The sequence below is a fragment of the Coloeus monedula genome, assembly GCF_965178545.1.
Source record: "Coloeus monedula genome assembly, chromosome: 5".
Classification (NCBI taxonomy): domain Eukaryota; kingdom Metazoa; phylum Chordata; class Aves; order Passeriformes; family Corvidae; genus Coloeus; species Coloeus monedula.
Genome location: NC_138785.1, coordinates 537,036 through 562,340, shown reverse-complemented (window position 1 = coordinate 562,340; position 25,305 = coordinate 537,036). Strand labels below are relative to the sequence as shown.

Below are 25,305 nucleotides of genomic sequence, written 5' to 3'. Positions count from 1 at the left end.
GAACATGCCACGGGTGATGAACAGAATTTTTATGGTGCCCAAACTAAAATATTCAAAGTTTTCAATAACCCAAAAGGTTTTCACAGCAGTCTTGAGCACTGAGAAGAGTAACCAACTAGCATGATTCTCCAGGCTAAACACACTGACAGTCAAATATTTATCTTCGCACTCTGGTCCTTGTCCTGGTCTAATGGACTAGTGGCAAAGTGAACTGAAGTCTGTACTTCACCACAGAAACATCATTATTTCATGTCTGGGATAACCAAGTCTTCAAAGTTAGTTCACTATTGGAATATTTTAGTACATACATGACTTGGTACAGGACCGCCTACACCACAATCACGTTGGAAAATGAGATCAAGCTTCTTGGTTGGAAGACATCACCAAGCACCATCTGACTGCTCCAGTCTCGGTCTCAGACATTTGCCAGGCTATCAGACAATCAGTTTTGTGCTTACTGATATTTGGAACAGCGCTGCTCTTTATCTTGCTTTCCTTCTGGCCATACCTCAGCCCTCTCTTAGCTAAATGAAGAGAGAACACCCTGAGAGCCACTACCTCCTCCCCGTGCTCACTGGCCTCACCAGTGTGACATGCCCTTGGCTTTCACCCTTGTAATCCCCACTTCTCTTCATGTGGACATCACATGTCTCACAAGTGCTGTCTGACTGTGGGCACAGCATTGTCCTTATGCACTGATTCCTCGTCTCTTGTAATGTCAACAGCAGACAGCTAAAAACTGTTCCACATTACACATCAATAAGCCAAGATGAGGGATGGAATAAAAAAATACTTTACAAGAAATGTACGAGACATCTCAGCTTTTTCCAACTGGTTTCAAGCCAACTCCACAGGCTTGTTGTACATCAGCTCCTTCTCTGCCCCCAATTTCTCTGTAGTATCCTCAGTTATTACAAACTGTGTTCCTGCCACACAGGATTAAAATCACGATGGAGCAGTTGAGATGCAGAACATGCCTCAGACTTTTAACAGTCCAAGTTATGTTCTGAATTGCAACACAAACACATGGTTGCTGCTGTGCAAGAAGGGATCCATGGATGAAGCCTGAAAACCATTCCACACCTGTAGTCTCTGTGGTTATTAGCTAAAAGTATGCAAAGTCACCTAAGGCAGGTCAGCCCCACATAAAACCAGCTCCTGCTCAAGTCCCAAGTGGGACACAACCCGATTTGCCTGCGATGCTGGCACTCTACTGTTACTTTTTCAGTATTGAGTCTACAGCCAAGGCAGACTCTTTCTCATGCATTAATTTAGACAGCTGCATTTCGAACCGATTCATCCCACAAGGAAGCTTCCAGGAACGCATTTTATCAAGTGCTTCAAGATTCTTGAAGTTCTTTGTGAAGCTCTGTGACTGGACAAAATCCTTGGAATAGTTTCCACGTTATAAAAAGGTTGCTATTAAAAACAAGGTGTCTTTTTTCTCTTTAGATCTTTACCACACCACTTAACAGATGCAATGTTTTCATACAAGATTTACATAACTAACCCCAAAAAAATATTTCTTTTTACGAGCCTCACAGCAAGCAAAAAGCTTGCGCAACATCTGAAGCTCAAGAGCAAGCCTTTCACTCATCCTCAATTCCAGGAGGATCATAAAGGAGCCCAAAGGTAAAAAATGAAGGATTATTTACTACTTACTCATTGTTTTCAACTAATTAAGCACAGAGATGCACATTAAATCGAGTCTGCACAGTCAAGGTGAAGCTTTGTTTCTGTAACTGCTGCTGTAAACGCAGTTCTGCAATGGAACTAAAGGCATCTCAGAAACAAGAATTTAAATCCGTAAGAATACTCTGGAAGCTTCTCTCAAAGCAATACATGGAGTTACTGATCAAATACTTAGCTGCTACTTAAATGTTCTGTGTTACACTGAGGCCATTTCTGCTCCACATTAAACCGGGATGTGTGGACTCAGGCTGACACTGAAGTTGTATACTCAGGTCTGTGTCTGTTCTTGCTTAAAAAAACACCCTAAAATCAGCCACTTGACAGAAAACGCATTCAGACTTCCTTCCCAACTGCATCTGTGCACGCACGGACTAACAAGTGGGGCTGAGCAGTACCAAAATATGCACTTGAATTCACACTGGAAATACCTGACTGCCCAAAAAGGCGCACACAGGCATTTGGTTACGCAGCACGTGACCTGAAATCGCACCTTCTCAAGATATGACGTGCAGTTAAACATGTCCCAAACATCCTAACTCCATGTTTAACTTATATTTAAACACAGCTCGAGTGCATTGCACAGATTCTTTATTAAGTTACCAAGAACTGCAATCATCCTAGCTTTTAAATTCATGTTGTCCTGTATCCCAGCAGTTCCACATGAGAAAAATCTTTACTGTCACCGCATGATATATGTCCGTTTATCTACTTTTTCATGCATACATTTGGTTTTTTATCCACTTCCACTCTTTAGATCTATGCTTCAACTCTTAACACGAGATTTCCAGAAAAGTTTCTGTCATCTTTAATGAAGCTTTGCCTGGACACCAGGTCACTCATCAGGTGTCTCATTGCAAAAGTGGTGTTCCAAGTACTTGAAAAAAATCACCACCTGGTAGTTTCAATCATTTACCATACCTTCCATTGACTCTGTACCACTACTGTACTCCACATCTTGCAATATATGCAGGACCAGCTCTGGGCTCACACCTTCTTGGAGACCTGCTTTCCCTCTGGCACACATCCCTCATCCTAACATGCTTTGCAAAGCAGACTTGTTCAGACAGACAGCACTTTTAAAAATGACAGTGCATCAGCTTAACCAAGAGCATCTTAGTACTTTTTCATCAAGTGACTTTTTTAAGACCATGTGCTACCAATTCATCTGTGTTCAGCTAAAGAGTATTCCAATGACTGCTTTAGCATGGAAAGGGGATGAAGCACAACTGAGTGAGGTGTAAACTAAAACAACAGTGACAACTCACATTTAAAATCTGCTTCATTCTTTTATTTCACTGCTTAAGGCCTTAGAGCATTCATGTCACTGGTTAAAGAATTCTCCGAAGCGATGACAAGAATTTGGTACGGCTAAACATGTTTTCTGTTGGCAGTCATTTTTATGAGTAGACGTTTCAAAAAGTCATAGGATTAGCACCTTTTTTTTTTTCCAAGCAGAAGTAAAAGCTTCCAATAAGTAAGACTACAGAAGGCCAACCAGAGCAGCTCTTATTCTGAAGATAAATCCACAGGTCCCTCACACATTACAGGCTTGTTGTGGTGCTGCAGTTGCTCAGCCTACTGCAGTCAGCTCTCAGCTAGTCCAAAGTACTACCCAGTATCATCATGGTGCTATTCCTGAGCTACGATCAGGTCAAAATACAACTAACACATGAACTCCAATACATGCCTCCCCAAACTATGAAGAGTTAAAAATGCCATTCCACCATACCAACCTGACCAACAGGCATCAGTTAGCTCACCCTGCAAATTGAAAAGTTAAAGCTAATTTTCCCAGCTCCTCAAGACAGGGATCAGAGAGTGAGTGGTACTTGCTGTAGAGCTTGTGGGAATACACAAACACACACACACACATATAAAAAGAAGTGGACATACCCTCAACTGGTCAAGCAAATATTATACCTGCTCATAACAATATAAACCCACCTGCCATGATGTCATCCAGCGTGTCATTGAGCGTCTGAGCAGGGCTGGCTACCATTAACCCTTGCTGTGTTTCTGTCAGTATTCCTTGCCCCAGCCCTGCTAGTTGTGCTTGGCCCAGCACTGGCTGTCCAACTATAACACCTTGCAGTTCTGTAAGATTTGCGATGGACCCTGGAGGTAAGGAACCTGCTGCCAGAGGCAAAGCTTGTGGCATGGCCAGAGGCTGAATTGGTGCAAAACCCGTCTGCGCAGCAGCTTGCTGAGGGTCATCTTTAAGCAAGATGGGGTCCACTTGCTGCAATCGTGCATAGTCTCCCTCTGAGAGTTGTTCTCCTACCCCAACGGGAGTCAGTAGTCCCAGATGCTGGCAAGACTGTTGCTGCTGCTGCTGCTGGAGCTGAATTCTTTGCGCTTTTACCTCTAGATATTGCTTTTTTAGCTGCTGCTGAGTTTTCAGCTGTAACTCTCGCTCCACTTTCTGCAGTTCCTCCAAAATCTTTTGTTTCTTCTGAATTTGTTCCTCTCTCGTTTTGTTCAGCTCCTCAATCTTCTCTTTGGTGAGCTGGTCAGCGTGTGCCAATTCCAGGGACTGCAGCTGAGCGTTCTTCTCTATGGCTTCTTTTATCCTCTGCTCCAGCTCTGTCAACTTGCCCTGAGCCTCTTCTACAATGCTCTCTGGAGACTGATTGGTGATGTAACCCTGTACATCCTGGTTGTTTGTTGGCAAATGACTGCTGGACTTTTGTTTAGAAGCAGCTGTGTGAAAAAGAAACCCCCTCAGAACCAATGGAAGTGCATACGAATGGCATCCTCATTACAGAGCTACTGCTGGGCCGCTGCGTGGCCGGCTACGCACCAGGGCGCAGCACCCACAGAAGGTCAGCGCGTCCCGAAGGCCCTCCAAGAACACCTGCCAATTTGTACCCAGCAGTCGGATTGCAATTTAACAGGACACACTACTGCACATGCATCCCACATATCCCTGTGCTACGGTGACAGATCTACTCCAGCAATCGTTATGCTTTTGCCAAAGGAAGCGATTGTCTCGAGCCGCTGTTACCGAGTGCTGCTACAAGAAAACTGGGAACAAAAAGCAAGGATATGCTGTCTCTTTACTTGGAGTTTTGCATCTGGTATGGTGTTGGGACATAAACATATGCTGACAGCCCTGAAAGCGCAGCCCAAGGGATACAAAAACATCTCAAGGACTGGGACTAGGCCGCCGGTTTTGCAACCGACCTGGTACATTTTAAGTGCTACACTTTCTAGAACTAGGCATCCTTTCGCTCCAGGTATCCAGCTTTGCTCAGGTGACAAACAGTGCCAGAACCCAGGATAGTCATTTAGATTTAGCAGGATCTAACAGGGTGTCTTTAGCCACTACGTTTTATCCATAGTAGACATGATTTTGCCTGTTCCAAAACTCAGCTCTCTGCCCAGGCAAGGCAAGTATTTCAGCCTTCCTGCAAGAACAAGCGATGGACTAATCCAATTGGTCTTTTATGCAGAAGTCCCCAGTAACACAGCTGACATGCTCTGCCATACCAGGTGGAGAAGCAACAATCGGTTAATTTTGAAGGGCGATAGGCAAATCAAAACTCAGGATCTGAGGCAGTGGAGGTGCCCAGTTTCTTCCAGCCATCCTCGCTGTATCTCCAGAACAATACAAGTGTACACACAGGATTAATTTTAGGACATGCACGCCTGTATTTCCTACTGCTGATGCTCGATAAAAATTGGTTTTTGAAGAGAATTCTTAAGTACAGAAAGCACTGTCAAAATGGCGAGAGCAAACAGATGCAAATTTAGTCCTAGGAGGACCTGAGCCTAAAGATCAGACTAAAGATTTTATTCCACAAAAAAATTCCGCCTTCAATCCAATTAGTCAAACCCACTCCCAGACTACTACCCTAAGGAAACACAAGTTATCAAATCAACTATGATATGGAGATTAACATGGGTTTTGCAACTTCCATTATCCAATTTCTATAGACTTCTGGGTGACATTTTGCATTAGTTCAGTGTATCAGACTAGAGATTTTAACGTATTTACTTAGGCAGATTTCTTGACGTTTTATGATTACAGGGTTAGATGACTGATACTTGGTGGATAAGCAAACTCTTAAAAAAAAAAAAAATTGCAGTTTCCTTGACTGAATCCATAAACACTCTTCATAGGAACTACCCTGCTACAAGTGCAAGCCACTATGTTCTACCTAGGAAGGATATTTAGAAAATAAGCTCCAGAACTACGACTGACCTTTATTTCTGATGGGAAGGGTTGTGGCGACATTAGCAGGGGGTTTGTCAGGCTCCTGGGGTGGGACGACCATGGGCAGCGCCTGCACTGGTACTCGAGGAGCCTAAAACGTTGGATACTAACAGATTACTTTTCTCATATTCTGTGCGAGTTATAGTTCAACAGAAGGTAAACAAAATCGGTCAGAAAAGTAGACTTCAACGGTGACTAAGAACATTTAATAAAGTTTTTAATATGCTGACTTCAGTAATTAACACCTAGACATCATGTGATCTCCACATACTTTGCATTTTTAAGCCAAAAAACTACTTGCCAAACTATACTCGGCACGGTACGGTGTTATACTGTAGTACAGCAAATACAAGCCACAATGGGCTATAAATTCAATTCTGAAGAGTCATTTAAGCAGACCTTTGCACTTGCTCTTTTTTTCCACCCTCAGTGTTTTTTTCCAATAACATCTCAAGAACAGTAAGAATGATGAAAGCACTACATCATAATGTTCACAAGTCTTCCCCATTTCCATTACATCTCAAAGTAATCTTCAGTGTGCTCATCTACAGTTTATGACATGACATGACTGACTCTTCTCTCACCTTTAAACTCCCAAGTAAAAAAGTGCAAAAAAGCCCTGCAGATCACCAGGCCTGAAATCTTACCCTGTTTAGATCATGGGATGGTGGGGTCAGCTGAGTGGCATCGGGTGGAGGAGCAGAAAGCAAGTTGTTTGGGTAATCTAGAAGGTAACAAACCACGCTGGTGTGACCACCTTTGGCTGCCTCAATTAGCATAGTTGATCCATCCTGAAGAGGGAAAGATCACAGTGTTAGAGAAGAGCATCATCAAAGCAGCACTGACATCATCAAAACAACACTGCAGCATTCTGGGAGACACAACACAGTACCTATAATGACTGTTTTCTGCTCTAGTAAATACTCCATCTCCACAAGTTCACATCAAAACTTAAAGACTTGATGAAATATTTAAAAAAAAAAAATGTACTTGAAAATTTTTTTTCCTCTTCCACAATCAGGACTTTACAACTGTAGGGCAGCCTTTACATTCACAGTTATCACGAGACCTGCACTAACTCCAACAATATGTACATGAGCAGAGTATCTGCTTGTGGAAAACTTCCATTTAAATCATGACAGGTTGGATGAGTTGCAGAGAATCCAAAAAGAGAAAATTCAGTTGAGTATCCTCAGTTTTAGAGGAAAATGAGGCAGCTGAGGGACAAACCTTGAGTCTGTGTGTGGGATCAGCACCATGAGCAAGCAGTAGCTCCACCACTGCCAAGTGACCTCCGGCACAGGCCAGCGACAACACTGTGTGATCATTGTTTGCTGTGGTCCTGTTCACATTTGCTCCTGCAAAACCAGAAGGGGAAACATCAGCTAAAACAGACTTCAGTGGGTTCACCTCTATCAAAAGTAACAGAATTAACTACTCTGCAATCTACACAGGGAAAATTCCATCCTGCTGGATCGTCCTACTCCGTGCAAAGCAGGGACAAGAAACTCATGAGAATCAGCCCAAGAGAAACAAAATGGAAATTTCAGGTTTGTATCAAAACATCAAGCAAGCCATAGTCAAAACCTGGAAATCAACAGTCACTTGTAGTTCAGATCCCAAAGACAGTGCTCCAAAGCTGCACCAGGAGCATGGAAACCCCAGTGATCCCTACTACTGCTGCTTTTACTAGGAATTAAAGACTGAAATACACTGTTTTCATAACTAGTTGCAGTTCCACTAATCTAATCTCAGCAGAAACCACAGCTAATCGTTACATGCCTAGTTGGAGAATCAATAGCCTACTTGAGTTAGGATATTAAAACAAATCCAAGGAAGTTACACTAGAGCTCTCACACGCCCTTAACATGAAGGGTTTCTAATGCCAGGAAAACACAAACCTTCCTACACTCTTACCTTTGCTAATCAAGAACTGAACAGTGCAAACATGACCTGCCCTGGCAGCTTTCATGAGAGGTGTTCTTCCACCTTCTGATTCATGCTCCTAGAACAGAAAAAGAAAGGCTTCAAAATCCAAAGTAGCATGTGAAAGGAGGCAAGCCAGCCTTCTGGGTTTTGGAATGCAAAGGTACTAGACATGGAACATCCTTCTTTAGTGTTTCACAAACTTAGACATAAATATTTAGCTAACATTTGAACTAAGGGTATCTTGAAGGCACATGAACCATTCACCACCTGTCTCTGCACAGGTGTGACTCCTGGACAAGAAGCACTGGGGCACATGGTAGGGATTTTAGTTAAACGGGACATCTTCTGACATGCTTAACTTGACTTTTTGATAACACACTGGTACAAGCCTACTGAAAAGTAAAAATCTGTTTACCTCCATCACCTTAATTCCATTACAATACACCAAACACACTGTCAGCTATCTGACGCATAAGGCATAGAACAGATTTGCAGGTACAAGGACTAACCCAGAATCAGCTCAACAATTTGAAGCTGAATACCATGACAAAAGAATGAAATCCCCTATTTTCCTGTCCAGGCAACCTTGAGTGGCTTGGAAATGCTTTAGACATCAATCACCAGAGGACTGCAACTGACCTCAGCACTTTAGGGTAATTGAACAGCCTAAAATACATTAAAGAACGTGTAAGTTTTCAGCAATGAACACAGAAACAAACAAAAAGAATATGAGATGTTGATAATTTTATTTCCTACTTAGATTTTTTTAAGAAGGCAAATGACTTACCAGATCTGCACCTGCCTGAAGTAAGACATCTGCTACATCGGTGTGGCCGTTTTCGCAGGCGTACGTCAGTGCCGTATCACCTGTTGCTGTTGTTGCGTGCACATTAGCCCCTGAAATGGTAGCGACAAAACCTTGTAAGCTTTATCAGGGCATTACAGAAAATAGGCAAGCCTCTACAATCTTTACAGGATCAAACAGTAAATTAAACTTCCCCCTTCCAATCCAGCATCTATTAAACTGATAACCTGATCATACTCTAGAGGAATAAAAACATAAACTACAAGTTAGTTCCAAGCAAGTTTACATCAACTCGATCGCTAAATTAAGAGTCCAACCAGTAAATTACTTAGGGCTCCAAAGACCTTCACAGTCAACTTCAAGAAGCTGCTCAAGAAAATGTAATGACTATTGAAGGAAGTATTTTTCTCCTAGATTAAGCCTTTACAAAAGTGTTAACCAAATGACTCCATACCTGCAGCTAATAAATATTTAACCAGCTCCAAATGCCCCTCTTGAGCAGCCTCCATCAAAGGTGTGGAACAGCCGAGTTCTATGTCAGCTCCCGCTTTAATGAGAAAATCGGCCACCTCCAAAAACCCTCCACAGCAAGCCAGAGTTAACGCAGTTTCTTGCGTCTCCTCTGTCTGAGCATTAATGTTTGCTCCTTCAAAAAACACAAAACACCAGTTAGAGAAGGCAGGATCAGCAGACAAACCACTTCCACATGCACAAGGCATCTTATTACCAAAGAAAACAAAAATCAAGTAACTTAGTGCTTTTTTCCCCAACATAGGCAGCTGCCTGCTGAGTTCCAGCCCGCAGAAAGCCCCGCAGCAGTTACCTTGCCCAAGTAACAGTGCCACCATCTCCTCGTGGCCTTCTCGGGCTGCCTCCATCAGTGGTGTGTATCCTTCATCATTGACCTCTTCCAAGTTAGCCCCACGTTCAATTAACAAAGCTGCCAGCTCGACGTGCCCGCCACAGGCTGCCAGAGTCAACGGAGACTCAAAGGAGTCCGCGGGCATGTTCACCTGAGCTCCGCTGTCCAGAAGTAATCTTGCCACTTCCACGTGACCATCCTGGAAATGAAAAAAACAAGATCCAAAGACTGACCAAATGGAAAAACTGCTTTTCTCCACAGCTTTGCACAGACTCAAAATTCCCTCAAAAGACACAAAAAGTAATGAGTGAGTAAAATGAGCCCAAAAAATTTAATTAAACTTGCTGTGCAGTTTTCCTGAATATTATCCCTAAGTATTTGGATAAAGGATAAGATCATCTATTGAACAAGCACCCGAAGAAACGCTGAGCATGTTTTACTGGACATGTGCCATTCAAAACTAAAATACGATGAACCTTGTATCAGACCTCTTTGCCAATGCTGTAACAAGCTGGACGACTTTGTATCAGACTCAAGTTCAGGTGTTTGGCATCAACTTCCTTGGAGTTACTTTGGGGTGGGGGGGAACTCCAAAATAAAGCCCAGACAGTCGAGAGGGGGCTCGCCACTATTTTAGAAGCTTGTCTCCTCCACAAGAAAAACAGTGAGATCCTTTTGCTTCCTCCCTTTCTTAAGAAGCAGCCGTGCATGCTGACCTGGCTTGCCTCATGGCTCCCACAAAACTACTGCACTGCTCAATTTCACAGCGGAGTCAAGACTTCCTTTCTCCTTCCAACAGAAAAGCCAAAATGAGACCGTTCGTCAGGGGTTCCTTCCACATCCCAGGAGCCACCTGCCTGAGCAACAGCTTTCCCTTGGCAGGATCCTGGCAGGGTTTTCCAGATACCACGATCGTGCTGTCAAACCCGTTCTACCAAAAGGTAGCTCCTAAGTTTGCCCTCTTCCTTTAAAAATACTTGAGCATAGGATCTCCATCGTATTTTCAGTATGCCACAAATTCAGGAACTATTTGAAGTGGCTTTTCAGCTCTGTGTTTACACTGGAAGCCTGACAGTGACACATCCAACTGCCATTCCATTCTGCTTTGTTCAGACAGAAGCAGAGACTGGCTTGGTCGCTGCGCTCCAACAACAGCATAAACTCTCCAAGCTTGTTTTCTCCATGAGAAGATTGCCACCGTTCCAACTCAGAGTAACCATAATCTGACACACCAAACACCAGAGGGCTGCAGCAAATAAACAGCCACTCACCAGGAATACAAGGCTATCCCAAGGTTGTCGCTGAATGAGGTAAGTACACCTTGATCTCAGATTAATTCCTAAGAGGCAGCAAGTCGCAGCCACAGCAGCCATCCTTGCCAAGCTGGAAACCACGACTCCAAAAAGCTCTTTTCCAGACAAAATACCAAACTGCATCTGACATTTTTCCGCTTCATTTTCTCAAGTGTTTCATACCTTCTTCTGATATCCAGGGAGCAAAACATGGTCTCCTCTCGGAAAAATATCTAGGACATTAACTAGGACATATTCACCTTTTACATGAAATGACAGTACTATTTTAGGGAAAAACTCCAAGACTCCATAGAGAATCTCTCCTCAGGGAAATGCAGAGACGGTGCCTCATCCATCAGGCTCTGGCAAGACAGCTCACTACTCACCCCCGATCCACAACGGGGATGGCACAACACAGCACCAAGGTTTGCTTCAAAGCTTCCTATGTGGGCCAAGCAGCCTGCAGGAAAACTGCTGGTGCTTCACCACTCAAGGGAACTGGATCCATGTTTTAATAAACCTTGCAACGGGGTGGGACTGTTGAGCTCTGCAAGAAAAGCCTTCCAACTGGTAATAGATCAGAAAAAGTCACCTGAGCAACCTGCACAAGAGCACCAACTGCATTTTAAAGATGAAGCTTTGTGGCCATCAGTCCTTCAGCAAGAGGAAATGCCAACTAGACCAACCTGCTCTTTGCTCCCACAAGGTAAGTGCCATTGCCCAACACCCCACTTGCATTAAATCAATATTAGCTGCCGTCTATAAAAAACTCTTGGGCAGAAGTCATCCTGAACGCCTTGTAGGACAAGATTTAAACCTGTGCTAGCTATGCCACAGACAGACAGATCTGTTAGCATACATTCAAGTTCAATGCTGTTCTAGAGAAGGAAGTCTTCTTGTGCCACTGAAGAGCAGTAACTGTTTCTGCACAAAGAACATGCTGAGATGGAAGTCCTTGCTCTGCTTCATTGCACACTGCAAGCTATTGCACATTGCATACTGCTAGAGAAAGCTGCTCCTTCTCTCGTCAGCAGAGCTGAAGGTATGAGACTCTCAACTATCTGCCAGCTCTGAGCACCAGCCTGGAACTGCCTCCCTAGGAACAGCTTCCTGCAGAAATAAGGGAGAACAATTTTTTCCTACTGCTCAGTAATTCTTGACAAAAATTAGGCTTTAACATCTCTGTGGGTCCAATGGAATTTTCTTAGTCTATCAGAGGAGTTAAAAGGGCAGAAGAGAATGGCAAGGAAAGGAGGGGTTGATCCATAGCTCCACCACAAAAATATCCTGATGAGAAGGCAACTGCAATATCAAACAAGGTAACTTTACCATCAACTCCCAGGAACTGGCTGCAAGGCCATTGCCAAGGATATTTATGTGGCTGCTCTAGTAAGATTTCAGGGTGAGATAAAGGACAGCTCGAGTTCTGTTTATCTACGTGACTTTCTTTCCAACAACTTTTAAGTAGTATAAAGGTTTCTGTTAATCATTCCCCTATCTGAAACCATTAACTTCCTTGAACAGGCGTAACTGGCTGATTTTAGAACCATTACAGTTTTTTCAGCAAAGGGCAGACTAAATAGGGATTTACTGCCCTGCTCTACAGCCACGGGTTCACAGTGTGACATTACACAAAGTTAATGCCACCAAAATCCCAACACATGAGGAATCTATTTGGAGACAAGGATAAAAAGGAAATTCAAGAAATTAATTTTCAATTCAACAATTAAGTTCCATATTCAGATGAACACAGCCACCTCAGATGGACAAAGCAGCAACATCCAAGTACTCTCACTAGTAAGAATTAACAATTGTCCTTTTAATTTCCTAGTGGCTTCCCAAACAGCTTCTGATCCTGTGTTTTCAAGGAGCACGTGGTTGTGTGAACTATACTGAAATGTTACACACGTAACCGCCTGCTTACAAATCCCTTTATCATAATCGAGGTTTGTTAAATGCCTCCAAAAGCCAGGTTATGATCATATTCATTGCCCGTGTTTAGCACATTAGAAATATTAAAAGCATTCCAACAACTACTGAGAATCTTCCCACTTGAAGTTATCTAATTTCTGAATTCCTATATAAAGTATTTTCCCATTGCTAACTTCCCATCAACTAGACAAGAGAACCGAAACATCACAGCTAGATTCTGTACCAGAAGGAGGTGAAAAGGAATCACTTTCTCCATCTTCAGGAAGAAAAGAGAGCCCACACATGCCACTGCTCTAACCATACAGCTCTTACCATGCATGCCTCCATGAGAGCAGTGTGCATCTCATCTGTCTTGTGCTCCTGGTCTGCACCAGCTTCCAGCAGAAACCTCACCATTTCCAGATGGCCTGTGTGGAGAAAATAGTTAATAGAGAGAAACTGCTTGACAAAGTGGATTTCAACACTTATAGAAAGGATCTAAAGTACATTATGAAGGCCATGGATGACCATGTTACAACATAAAAAATCCACTCTGGAAAGGTATGTTTGTATCTCTGCCATCTATGTGCACAGCAACTTAGCAGTGTAGTCATAAAAAATAAAAATCAAAGGGTACAACCAACTTTTTTTATAAAGGTGCTACACAAGTACCTCAGCTACCAACATCAACTACTCCAAGATGGCAGGGCCTAATAAAACATGTCCTAAGTGACTATAACAGCAGCTGCTGGGCTGTAGGAACATATTTCGCCTCTTAATTAAACATCTTCATCCCTTTCTTGGGCGCTGCAAGTTTGCTGCCTAATGCTCTAAAGGGAGGCAACAAAGGCCTGTTGCCCTGAGCACTGACACCTACAAGGCAAGGTCTTAAATTTTCCATGACTTGCAAGTACCAAGTCCTTTAAAATGAAATAATTTCTGTACTTAAGCAGAGGTACCCAGTATAATACAGTTGTAGTACAAAATGTTTAGTTTACTTATTCTGTGATGTAACACATTAGTTCCTTGTCTCTTGATTTGTTTAACAGAGCATCTTCTAAGACATCATAACTCAGACCAAAGGTTTAGATCTTGATACTCAAGACTCTGCACACCGATCATTTTACACACAGCCAGGATAAGAGCACCACAGCTGTCTATTCACAGCTTTCAAATTCCCCTGGTGGTGGGCAGCAAGGCTGAACGAACCCACGTTCGAAGCGACTCTTCGGCCCTGACACTCTCGCACGCTTGTTACCGTACCTTTGTAGCAAGCCAGCGTCAGCGCGCTCTCCTTGAATTCATTGGAATGCGTATTGATGCCCGCTCCGTTCTCCAGCAGCACCCTGGCCACTTCCACATGGCCAGCGCTCCCAGCTTCCATCAGCGGCGTGTGACCGTTCTCATTGTGGTCCTCAATGCTTGCGCCCGACTCCAGCAGCACCTTCACAACATCCACATAGCCCCCGGCACAGGCATAGGTCAGGGCTGTGTTGCCTAAAGCCAGAGAGAACAAGGGTTGGAAACAGAATGTGATGGTGCTTCTTCACCCAGAACTTCACCTGATGCTCCATTCCATCCCTTTTACCTGGATACCTGATGGAACAGGGTTTTTCAGGCTACAGATGAAGAACTACAGGGAGGGGGAAATAAGTAATGGCACCAAACAGCTCAATGCTGACAGACCGAGGATCTCCTTGTGCCTGTACTGATGCACCTCTCTTCCCATTTCTAGCGCAGCTTCCGTCACAAAGCCCCATCCATTTCCCTGCTAATCAGCAGGAGTGCACGATGCTGTAAGAATGAAAGCTCAAAACCAGGAGCAGGATGAGCTGCTGCTTCTAAATCAAGTCTTAAACACCTCCAGGGGCTGGTTCCAAAATGTTCATAGTCTTTACAAGGAGATGAAAACAACTTCAGATGAAAAAATACAAAAACCATGGATCTGCACACAACAGTCAAAGAATCTGCCTTTATGAAAGACACCATGAAAAAAGTTAAAGGTTAAGGCCGTATTGCTACTGAGAGACCTACTTCACTGAAAAAAATACTAAAAAAAATATAGAAGGCGGCTTCTGGTATCCCCCTCTCCTCCTCACTCAGGGTCAGCTCTCCATTCATCTGTTACTTCTGACTACACACCAACCCTCCACTTCCAGGCTACAAAAACTTTGAAGATTTCCCAATCTGGTCACGTCAACACAAACGGCTAGCAAATTACCTTGGAAAGGCAGGGGGGGAGGGGGGAACCCTCTTCTCATGTTTCCTGTTTTCCCCTTGGTTTCCTAGACCTGCCACCAAGTAACTTTTCCATGTACACACAAATTTACCAAACTGTGCTTAAAATGGGACAACAAATCCTATGTACCCAAACACCTTCCAGTTACTAAATGATCTTATGCACCTTTGTATGTCCATACTATTTTATCTGCATCCAACAATATCTCAGAGTTTCACTTAGAAAAGAGAATTTAAACAGCAAAACCACAAGGAAGCATTCTGCCTTGCTGGGCTGAGAGCCACTGCTCCCGAACTTCCACGCCAAGTTCCCTGCACACCACAAATCCCAGCTCTCCAGCTGCTCCCAACACGCTCTTTACCTGTGGATGACTGTGCGTTCACATCAGCACCGTGAGCTAGCAGCAGCTTGACAATTTTGACGTGCCCGCCATTGGCAGCAGCCATTAGAGGTGTGATGTCTCCTTTGATTCCTCGGTCCTCCACATTGGCATGCATTGCCAGGAGAACCTAACAAGAGACAGTGATCAACAACAAAAGTGGAGCGAACACAAACTCTGCCTCTGCACTACAAACCCCCACACCTTCAGTGTTGTGTGAGCAACCCTTGCAGAAAATAAGCACCAAGAATGCATTAGCAACATTCAGTGTATGTGTGAGACTCATGTGCCAGTGAACTGCCATTTCCCACTACTTTAACACCCCCTTCCAGTTGCACAAGATGGTAATATATTGATTTACACTTCTTTTTGTACAACATGCACATAGTACAAACAGCCAGGAAACCAACCTGTGCAAGCTCATAATATCCTGCTGAGCAGGCCAAACAAAGGAGGCTTTCCCCTTCTTCTGTGTGCTCATTCACACTCCGGCCTTCAATGAGCAACTTCCGCACAGCATTCACATCTCCTTCGGAACAAGCCTCGGCCAAGCTGCGGCTAACAAGGGAGAAAGCATTGAAAGTGGAAATGGACTGTGTCTGAACTCCAGTGTGCCATGAGGACGCAGTCAGCGAAAAAGGAAACACGAGCCAAAAACGTGCCAACTGCTAATTAAAGAAGTGCCAGTTTTATACTTGAGGTTTCCCAGCTAACTTGGCTGAAAATTGTGTCCATATCCACTCCTGCTATTAATTTTTAACAGAAGTTTACATGAGAAACATATGCAGGATATCACAGGGCCAGAGGACACTGAAATCACCTGCCAGTCTTAAGAAAACTTTATTTGTTCAGCACCGTAACTGTTAATTAAACTAAAACCAATCGCCCACGTCACTCTCCTTCTGTAAGAAACTTAACCATTTCCCCTCTCTCCTGTGCTGAAAATACCAGGATCTTGTAACCAGACACAATTTTAACACATGGAGAATCAGTTCTCAAATATGTCTCTTCACTACACGTTGACCTTTTTTTTTAAATTTCCAAGATCCACTGTCCCTGTAAGAAGTCTGGCAACCACCACCATTCCCAAGAAAGAGGTGCTGGGGAAAAGAAGGGATGCACACAGAACAGAAGCAGACATAACCCAAAATCATTCTGCTCTTCATGTGTCCTGTTCCCACAGCAAGGGAACAGGAGTTATTCTGTATAGAAGGAACAAACTTCCAACGAGCACAGCAGCACTTGATTGTGCTACTAACACTGTTTCTGCTGCACTGAAGCCTAATGACAGCCTAGAAGGAAACCTTCTTTTTCTTTCCTTCCTGAATACCCCAGTAAGACAAAATCCCACATATAAAGCCACAAAGTCCAGTACAAGAGTAGCAACCCCCGGGCCGAGGCTCTCTCCAGGGTCCTGTGTGACACTGACCACCATGATGGAGCTCCAACCCCTCAAGGCTGTTTCCCTTCCTCAATTAACAAGGCACTCTGAAATTCCCTAAAATATTTTTTTTTATCTGAAATCTTGTTTCATTTTATCACTGAATGACCCATTTTGGGATTCGCAACAGTTCTAAGGCCCATACTACTGAAGAGCTTAGAAATGTTTCTATAGTTGGTCACGATAAACCACTTGCAGTGTCATTCTGGAATTCTAAGCAGCATTAATTGCTTCACTCTCTATTGCAAGACCTGCCAGTCCACAATTATTTAAACAGGAGAAGCACAGGTGACAACTTGGCACCAATTCCACCTGAGTAAGAGTTTCATCATCCCCTAAGTGTAAGTGATAGAACAAGAAAAACTGCTTCTAAAAGTAGCAAAGGGCTGAAAAAGTCCAGGATAAAAGCTGCCTTACTTGTCCGTCTGCCCTGCATTCGCTGTGCTCTCCGCCCTCATCCGGGTCAGCGCAGCGGCAGCTTCATCCAACGCGCAGCTGACCGAGGAGGTCAGCCTGCGGAGCACCTCGGGATCTGCAAAGGCTTTCCCATCCGCTGTCGACAGCTTCCCTATTCCTGCCATTCCAATTCACAACCAACGGGGACACGTGCCAGGAAAGGAGAGAACAGACAAGGTGAAATTGAGCCTGTGAGATCTGTCGGCACAAACATTCCAAGCACAGTCAACTACAGCTTCCAAAACGATGGGTTTAACTGTTTTACAACACTAATTTAAAAGCTGCATGTGACTGAAACCCTCCAACCCATAGAAGAAATCAGTTTTCAGCTAGTGAAACTACTTAATACAAGCAACTATTAAAGCTTTTCATACAGCAACTGTTACAAAATAAAGCCTATTTAGCAATTTAGGGTTTGACATAATGGCACAAGCCAGTGACAGGCGTCAATTTTGACTCAGGCTTTCAGAACACCAACATTGGAGAGCTCTGATTTGAAGCACCTTCACATGAAATTCTGATTTTCCAAACCTTGAAATACTCTAAAATAAGCTTTTCTCTCTCCCGTGACGCCCTTGCCAAGTCCACCCAGCTGTACATTTTGCAGTTGTACCATGCTCCTATGGATTAGCCTTATGCAAGTGATTCTAGTACGGACTCTTGTAAGGGCTTCGGGGTTAAACCCGTACGGGGACATGAGGACTTACCCGCAGCTTCAAGTAAAGCTTCTAATCTGGCCTGGGTTTCAGGATCTACTGTTCTCAAGTCAGCACCATCAGCAGTACTTGACAGCAGCAATTTAGAAGCTGTTTCCAACATAGGGTTTTCGAGATCATCCTGATCCAAGATAAATGATTCCACCTGAAAAATAACAGATTTGGTTTAAGAAGGATATAACTGACCAAAATAGACTTAAAACACAAAAAACCTACAGCTGCAGTTATTATTTAAACATTGTATTTTAAAGTACTTGGTTGGCCCCAGGCATCTCACTTTGGGTCTGATGTCTCCTAATCCAACATCCAAAGAAAACAACCAAAAGGACAAGCAACACTTTCCACACAGTATCAACTCCACTACAAAACGACTTCATGTCACAGAATCTTTCTCAAGAAAACATTTACTTTAAACTTTATCTATAGAATACGCAGCTGTGTATCTGCCTTTTTTAGAAAACAGATGCTGAGTTGTCCAAGTCCATCTGTAGACCCTACTTTCCCATGCTCCCCATTTGCTTTTGCTGCTAAATATGTAGAAATTAAGGAAGAGATGAGCATATTAGAGAGGAAAGCCCTAATACCCATTTGTGTTATCCTGCCTGCTAGAGGACAACTGGGGCAGGTAGTTCAGAGAAGACACTTCTCAGAGACTTCCATGAACTCACTCCACAGCCTGTGAACTAGTCACCAAAACAATTATCAAATTATAAAGACCAAGTCAAGCATCCCCCTACAAAGCTCAACAGCTTCCAAAATTCCCGGTTTCAAAACCCAAACCCCAATCCCAATCCAAAATCAAAATCAACTGAAATGCTAGTCTGCCCAACAGAGAAACCGTATGTGCCAGCCACCCCTACAACAATTAAAAACCGCAGTCACCTCCGGATAAAAGCAGCCACTGTCTGTATCTACTTCCACATGGAACACACCTCATTAAGACAGAAAATTTTTTTATTCTTAAGTTTCATTTGTGTCTCCAAAGTTTCAAAGCAGTCCCATGAGCATCACAAGTTCAGATTCCTGCAGATAAATTCCCCAAGAATCCATCTATGTGGGCAGATAAACCAGAAGAGCAAGCAGGTCATCTAAGGACTCCTGGAAGGTCCCTCCAGCCTCTCATCCATTCTCTTGTCACAAGTGGAGAGCTCACACAACTTTTGCCTTCTGCCGCCTGTCTCCCGCTCAACACTTCAAGGACACATTCAGCTTCAGCCTAAATGCCTTGTTTGCTAAGGAAGGCAGGCTGAGAACTACTTCCCAAATTTCTTCACTTTGTCCCTTCAACGCCACCACTGAGAAACAAAACCTCTGGTCAGTTCTTGGCAATACACAAACATACATCTCAAGGGCATCTCTAAAGCCTCCCTCCGCTCTTTTGCGGCCTCTCTGTCCTCCTCCTCCTTCAAATCTGGGAACATCAAGCTGAAAGGAAGGACTTCCAACTTCAGATCAAAGGGGCTCTGATGCCAAGAGCAGGACAGTCCAGCAGCACTGCCTGTCACTCCTCAGCAGTGTTTTTTTCCAAGTGATACTCACACAGGCTGCTCTCTCCAGTTTGGCGAACTGGTGAAGACAACTCCTAGTTTCCTTCCCAGTCCTAAGGAACAGTTTACTCCTGCCTTGCAAGGGCCCTTTGCCCATCACCGCTCTCTGCACCTACAACACTATTTTAGGCCTGTTTTGGTTCATCTGAGGACTTGCCATTTGTCTTCTTCCAGAGGACAGCCTGCTGTGGCAAGACAGAGGAACCGCTGCGCTGTTCAGGAGCCAAGCGACAGATTACACCACTGGAAAGGCAAACTCCGAAGCCGTCGCAAGGATTCTTGGCTCACCCAACTCATGCAAAATCCCAACTGCTCAGATTAACTGAAAAAAATCTCCTCCAAGTGAAATGATGAACAGCTGGTCATGGTTCCTCCTAACACTATGAAATATTTGCTAAGAAAAAAGTCAAAATAGGAAAACTACTCTCCCCCACACATATCCTCTCCCCAAAATTAGGTCTTGCATGCAGTTTAAGTTTCAAATGGAAAAATCCTCCCATCTTCCTTCCAGCTAAGAATATGTGCATGGTGTGATTAAATAAACAACCCAAGGAGAACAGGGAGAAGCAGAAATCCACCCACGAACAACACAGCACCGAGACACTCACAAGGGACCAGGAGAAAACATCCTCACAATAAAGTTTTGGGAATGTTTATATTATGTGCTGTCTCTGGAAACATTCAGAACAATATCAAGAAATTAACTTACTGGAAAAACACTTTAGACTATTTTTTAATATTAAATACAGAGTAAAAATCTTTCCTATTGCAAGGTAGAAGAGATCCACCTTCAGCCTGCAGCACTTCTCATCGCCTCTGCAGTTTCAGAATTATTATTTACCTTCAGAGTTTCATTAGATGTACAGTCTCATCTTTTCAGTTTTTCTAGCCAACACCAAGTACCATACAGGGATAGTGATGAAGACACAGTGTATCAAAGCAGGGAATAAAAGCATATTTTGGTAGAAGGGAAAACTCTACTTCTGTTTCTCAGAAAATCCTGCCTTCTCCACAGAAGCTACAAAAACAAAGCATTTCCATGTACCAGGTTAAGTAAACAGACATTTCCTTTAAAGGGCTTCAGATATATTTTATTTCCCTTAACTAAAAAAAAGGGTAGAATAGCATACAAATGCTCCACCTTACATATCAGAGTATTTTATTGGCATTCTCCATCAGTATTCCTTCTGAACCAATTGTTCAGACAGGCCCCAACATAAGCCGTTTTACAAGATTTCTCCTACTCTCTCATCCTGCAGTGACAATCTCATGTTCTGTCCTTGCCTAGGTTTGCTTCGCTCAAAACAATTTTTTGTATATTTTACGCTTCTACTGTCAAAAAGATGCCAGGAGAACAAAATTCCCAAGTTCTGGCTGCTCTCAAACAGGGCTCATGTCTGTACACCCTGAAGACAGCCCTGTAAGACGTCAGTAATTTTGTTTTGACTGCCAAACACCAAATACTGAACATGCACTTGAACAAATGCCAGGTTAGGACAGGAAGACAAAGCACACCTGAGTTGCCCCAGCTGGCGTGGCTCTTGCCACCACATAATGCTGAATCAAACAGAGACAGAATACAGCTCTTGATGTTAACTCTGACTTCATCCATCTCTCGATGTTAACTCTGACTTCATCCATCTCTCTCCATCAAGCCACCTGCACATAAAACTCCCATCAGCACAGATCTCACTGTGGACCCAAGTCCACACATACATAATCCTCCACATCAGCTCACACAGATGTAAACTAAGGTCAAACAATCAACTTCCTCTGAGAGTTTCCCTCACAATAAGAAGACACAACAAAAAACCAAGTAACTACACACACATAAAAAAACTCCAAACAAACAAACAAACCCCAGAGAAACAACACTCATGCATTAAGGACTTGAAGAAAAGCTTTGGGTTATCTACTGATTTCAAATTTACTTCTTTTAAGGCTAAACACGGATTAGCATCTTCCTGATTTTACTCCAGGCCAGGGAGGGAGAAGGGAAGATAGATCCCACCTAAAGACAACTGTCTCTTCATATCATCTCCACTTAGGAGGAAGAAATTCAGTACCCAACACCAAGCAGCTCCTCTAGAACCACACCATCAACTAAGGTATCAAGCTAGGCAAGTCTCTTAAATACCAATTTAGGCATTGTATACTCATTTTAACATCACAAGCTTAAAATGACAGCAACTCTAACCTTATTCCCAGCAGAAGAACCTGTCACCAGTACCATTACCTGAGAGCTTTATAATCAGCTGAACTCTATCAGAATAAAAACAACTCTTAAAAACTTGCTCAACGAACAAGGCAGAAGAGACTTGGTTTCCAGCACCCACCACCCTCACCGCAAATGCCACGAGCCCATTATTTATCCTTCTAATCAGTGCATGGCTTTGCTAATTTACAGAGCATCTCTAGCATGTGGTTATCACTGATTCAGTTTTCCTAAATGACATCTTTCCTATAAGGAGAACCCAGAAGCATTAAGAAAAGGCAGTAAAAAATAATTTCCTCCTTCCCATCTCAGGTTCCCTGCCTGATTTCAAGAGCCCGTTTTGCTGATCCCATTCCCTGCTCCTTCTCCTTCAGGCCATCCTGCATGCACCCAGTGTTGATGTGCTCCCGGTTTCCCGCATTTAGCCAGAGCAAGCACATTGTCTGAACTATAAAAACTAAAATCATGTCTGTAATGTGCCATGTGGAGGCAGAGCAGCAAGTTGCCTAAATGGTACATTTGGGCACTCAGTGTCGTTACCCAGCCCAAACACTTGCTCAAAAGAACCGGAATGGCACCTTTGGCCAAACATCTCCCTGGAAGCAATGCAACTGCCAAGCTGCATTTTAGCCATTTATAATAAGATAGCAGACAGCACGGTATCTCTGTCTCTCAAGGACATGTTCAAAGCATTAGTGAAGAGTTCTTTAAGCAGTACCAAGGAAGCAGTGCACTGCAGTGAAGTGTCTGGCAGCCAGGCTGCACACAACAGCTCTCCACAGCAGTGAAATAGCAAGTCGGGCTCATTAACATAACAGGATTTATTTTTTAAGCTTCAGTGTTTTTAAGCACCATAATATAAAACAGCAGCATCTGAAACTGGATTTGGATGAACCACACTAGCTCAGACAAGTATTAAAAGACACAAAAATCACACCTTTCATAAAAAATATTTTCTCTGCAGGGTTTTTTCTTATTTTTGGGGCTGGCCCCTAATTTCCAGTCTTAAAATCCAACACAACTGTGTCTCAGCTTTTCGCAGATGAGTCCCATGACTTTTACCATATAGCGGGCACTGAACACAATTTAGAATCTGCTACATTTTTAACTTGGCGTTTGGGCCTTTGGTGTTTGACACCCAGAAGGTGCCAAACGGTTCCTATGAGGACCAGAGCAAAGCCTTGACCAAGAACCTTAAGGACAAGGAACAGCCAGTGGCTATTGCCAAGGTAGCAAAGCGTACCCCCTAAAATAAATCTTACCAGACACTCCTTTTGGATCAGTTCTTTGTGAGTCACCTACTGCCAATTAGCAAGCACTGTAACAGTTGATTTTTCCCAGCTCCAGAATTTTTGGAGAGCAGCAGAACATTTTAAAAGACAACATTATATTTAGAAAGAAATATCATCTCTGTTAGGTGTTGCAGAGCCATCTTCAGACCAAAACCACAACTGTGACCAGGTCAGTTAATAACCTACTATGCTAACTTCAGCCCCACTTCCCTGCTTAAAGAGCAAGGAGTTCCAGATTCTTTCCTTACTCAGCTAAAAATGATTCCCTTACAGTGAGCAATTTTAATCCTGATTTCCATAAGGAACTCCTAATGCCTGACCTACAGCCACACTGCTTTGCCTGGTGCTCCAGCAACTCCTGTCCAAGACAATCTCGGCTTTCTCTCCAGAACAATTTCAGCTCTCACACCTCCAAGACACAGCACCAAAAAACAATCTATGTATCTACACTTCATACATTACTGAGCATTTCTTGACAGCCTATTTTCCACTGTTCACTTCAGGAATGCACTTGAAGTGTGTTTCACACAGAAATAGCAAGGTTTATATTATTACCTTGCAAGCGGAACACACAAGAGGAAATAAACCCCCATTCCCAGTGCAAGAACAAAGTCCAGCTCTGACTAATAACTAGCTAAATTCACTTTGCAAGACACTGCTAGGTCTTTTTCATGCCTTACATCTAACCATTTGATGCACACCACGGGATTCGTGAGGCAAGACTGAATCCAAACAAAGCAATGATGATTTACAAACTGGGCCAAGTATTTCAAGCACCATTTTTTCACTTTGGGGTCCGAAACACAACATTTAAATAGGCAACCCCAAACCTCTGCAAATCACAAGGAGTAATACCCCATACTACAGCAAGAACTTCATGTCTGCTCTCCCTCGCCCTGCTACCTTTTAGCCTTCAGAATATCACTTCTGATGCTTTCAAAATACATGAGCCCATCTCAGTTTCAGGACTGCTTACTGGGAAAAATACTCTGATTTGAAACACCAAGACAGAGAAATTAACTTACACATCTTCAAGCACAACAGTGGGAATGGATTTTGACTTTCGCAATCTAACTATTGAGGCAAAGTATAGGGTTCTGCCTTTTCCCCTACATGTTTTCAGGTGGAACTACCACTTAGTAACACAGGTTTCAAGGCATTTTAAGATGCAGATCTTCACAGCATTAATAATGCACTACAGAAAAAATTCCATCCAAGGCTTTACTGAAGCCAAGTCTCCAGCAGTGCCTGTCATTTCTGTGGGTCAAACCCTCACCACCACCCCATGTGGATGACATAGCCTGAAGTGAAAGTGATGGTTTCCTGGCTCCGTACACAAGACACCATTTTCTTTAAAGATCAGCTCCCTGGTCACTGCAAGGGAAAGCAGACATGGAAACCAAGTGCAGCAGACGATCAAGTGCCCACTCCATTTCAGCCTTGCAGATTTTGTGCGTTTTCCTCAAATCTTTTTTCTAAGAGGAACAAGCTGTGTGATTCTCACTTGCCCTACCCTGCTACTACAGCAGTACTGTCACCACAGACACCGTCTGACAGCACCTCCTCTTCCCTGCACAGTGAGGATTGCTCCCACTTATCTGGGATACACAATCAGATCCTTTGTCTTCCCAACACACACTGACCCTCCCCAAACCAAAATGCCTCGTTCAGCACAAATCTGAAGTCCGTCAGCTGGAACATCTTAACAGTATCTTCTTTCATTTTATTCCTTTAACTGTACACTCCATTTCTCTTGCTGCTCCTACAAAAATTGTAAGGGGGAGAGGAGGACGGAGGCGAGAGGAGTAACATGCTGGTGAAATGGCATAACACGGTCCCCACGACTGGCACCCGCCAAGTCTCTGCTGCAGGGACACCTGCATTAGGACTGCAGTGTGCTTCTGATGACGAGACAGGTGCTGAGGTATTCACAGGAAAATTCCCTCCTCTCCTCCGCACGCTGCATTCCCAGCAGCATATACAGCAATAAAAACAGACAGGCAGGCGTGCTGAAAGCTGTAGCTATAAGAAGGTTGTGAAACTACAAGGAATAATACTCTTTTTCCATTTCAAACCCTTATTCCAAGCACTTGGCATACCTCCACATGAAGCAAATTCATGCATTAACTGGTCTTCAGCTGCAACTGTTCACGCGAGAAAAATTTCATGCCAGTGTAAAAATAACAACACCTCGTCTCACTATCATTTTAAGTTCCCTGCCCCAATTTCACATTTATGTGGGGGGAAAAATGCACTTTTTAGTCTCAAACATGAATAACAAGATGTAAACATCACAATAAAAAATACATTGAA

At 43.4% G+C, this 25,305-nt stretch overlaps 1 protein-coding gene across 4 annotated transcripts in view; it reads right to left on the bottom strand.

Annotated features, from left to right (window-relative positions):
• The window catches only part of ANKRD17 (ankyrin repeat domain 17), a 70,688-nt gene that overhangs the window by 17,065 nt on the left and 28,318 nt on the right, over window positions 1–25,305 (bottom strand). For 2 of the 4 annotated variants that reach the window (XM_082281811.1, XM_082281812.1), the window contains exons 2-15: window positions 17,930–18,083; window positions 17,184–17,340; window positions 15,736–15,883; window positions 15,308–15,455; window positions 13,971–14,204; window positions 13,041–13,135; window positions 9,466–9,703; window positions 9,097–9,288; window positions 8,625–8,734; window positions 7,826–7,913; window positions 7,139–7,266; window positions 6,556–6,699; window positions 5,897–5,999; window positions 3,637–4,392 (exon numbers count right to left, since the gene is read on the bottom strand). In XM_082281811.1, coding sequence (XP_082137937.1) covers window positions 3,637–4,392; window positions 5,897–5,999; window positions 6,556–6,699; window positions 7,139–7,266; window positions 7,826–7,913; window positions 8,625–8,734; window positions 9,097–9,288; window positions 9,466–9,703; window positions 13,041–13,135; window positions 13,971–14,204; window positions 15,308–15,455; window positions 15,736–15,883; window positions 17,184–17,340; window positions 17,930–18,083 — 2,695 coding nt within the window. The remainder of the gene's footprint in view (window positions 1–3,636; window positions 4,393–5,896; window positions 6,000–6,555; window positions 6,700–7,138; window positions 7,267–7,825; window positions 7,914–8,624; window positions 8,735–9,096; window positions 9,289–9,465; window positions 9,704–13,040; window positions 13,136–13,970; window positions 14,205–15,307; window positions 15,456–15,735; window positions 15,884–17,183; window positions 17,341–17,929; window positions 18,084–25,305) is intronic. The other 2 variants (XM_082281813.1, XM_082281814.1) reach the window with 1 other exon arrangement.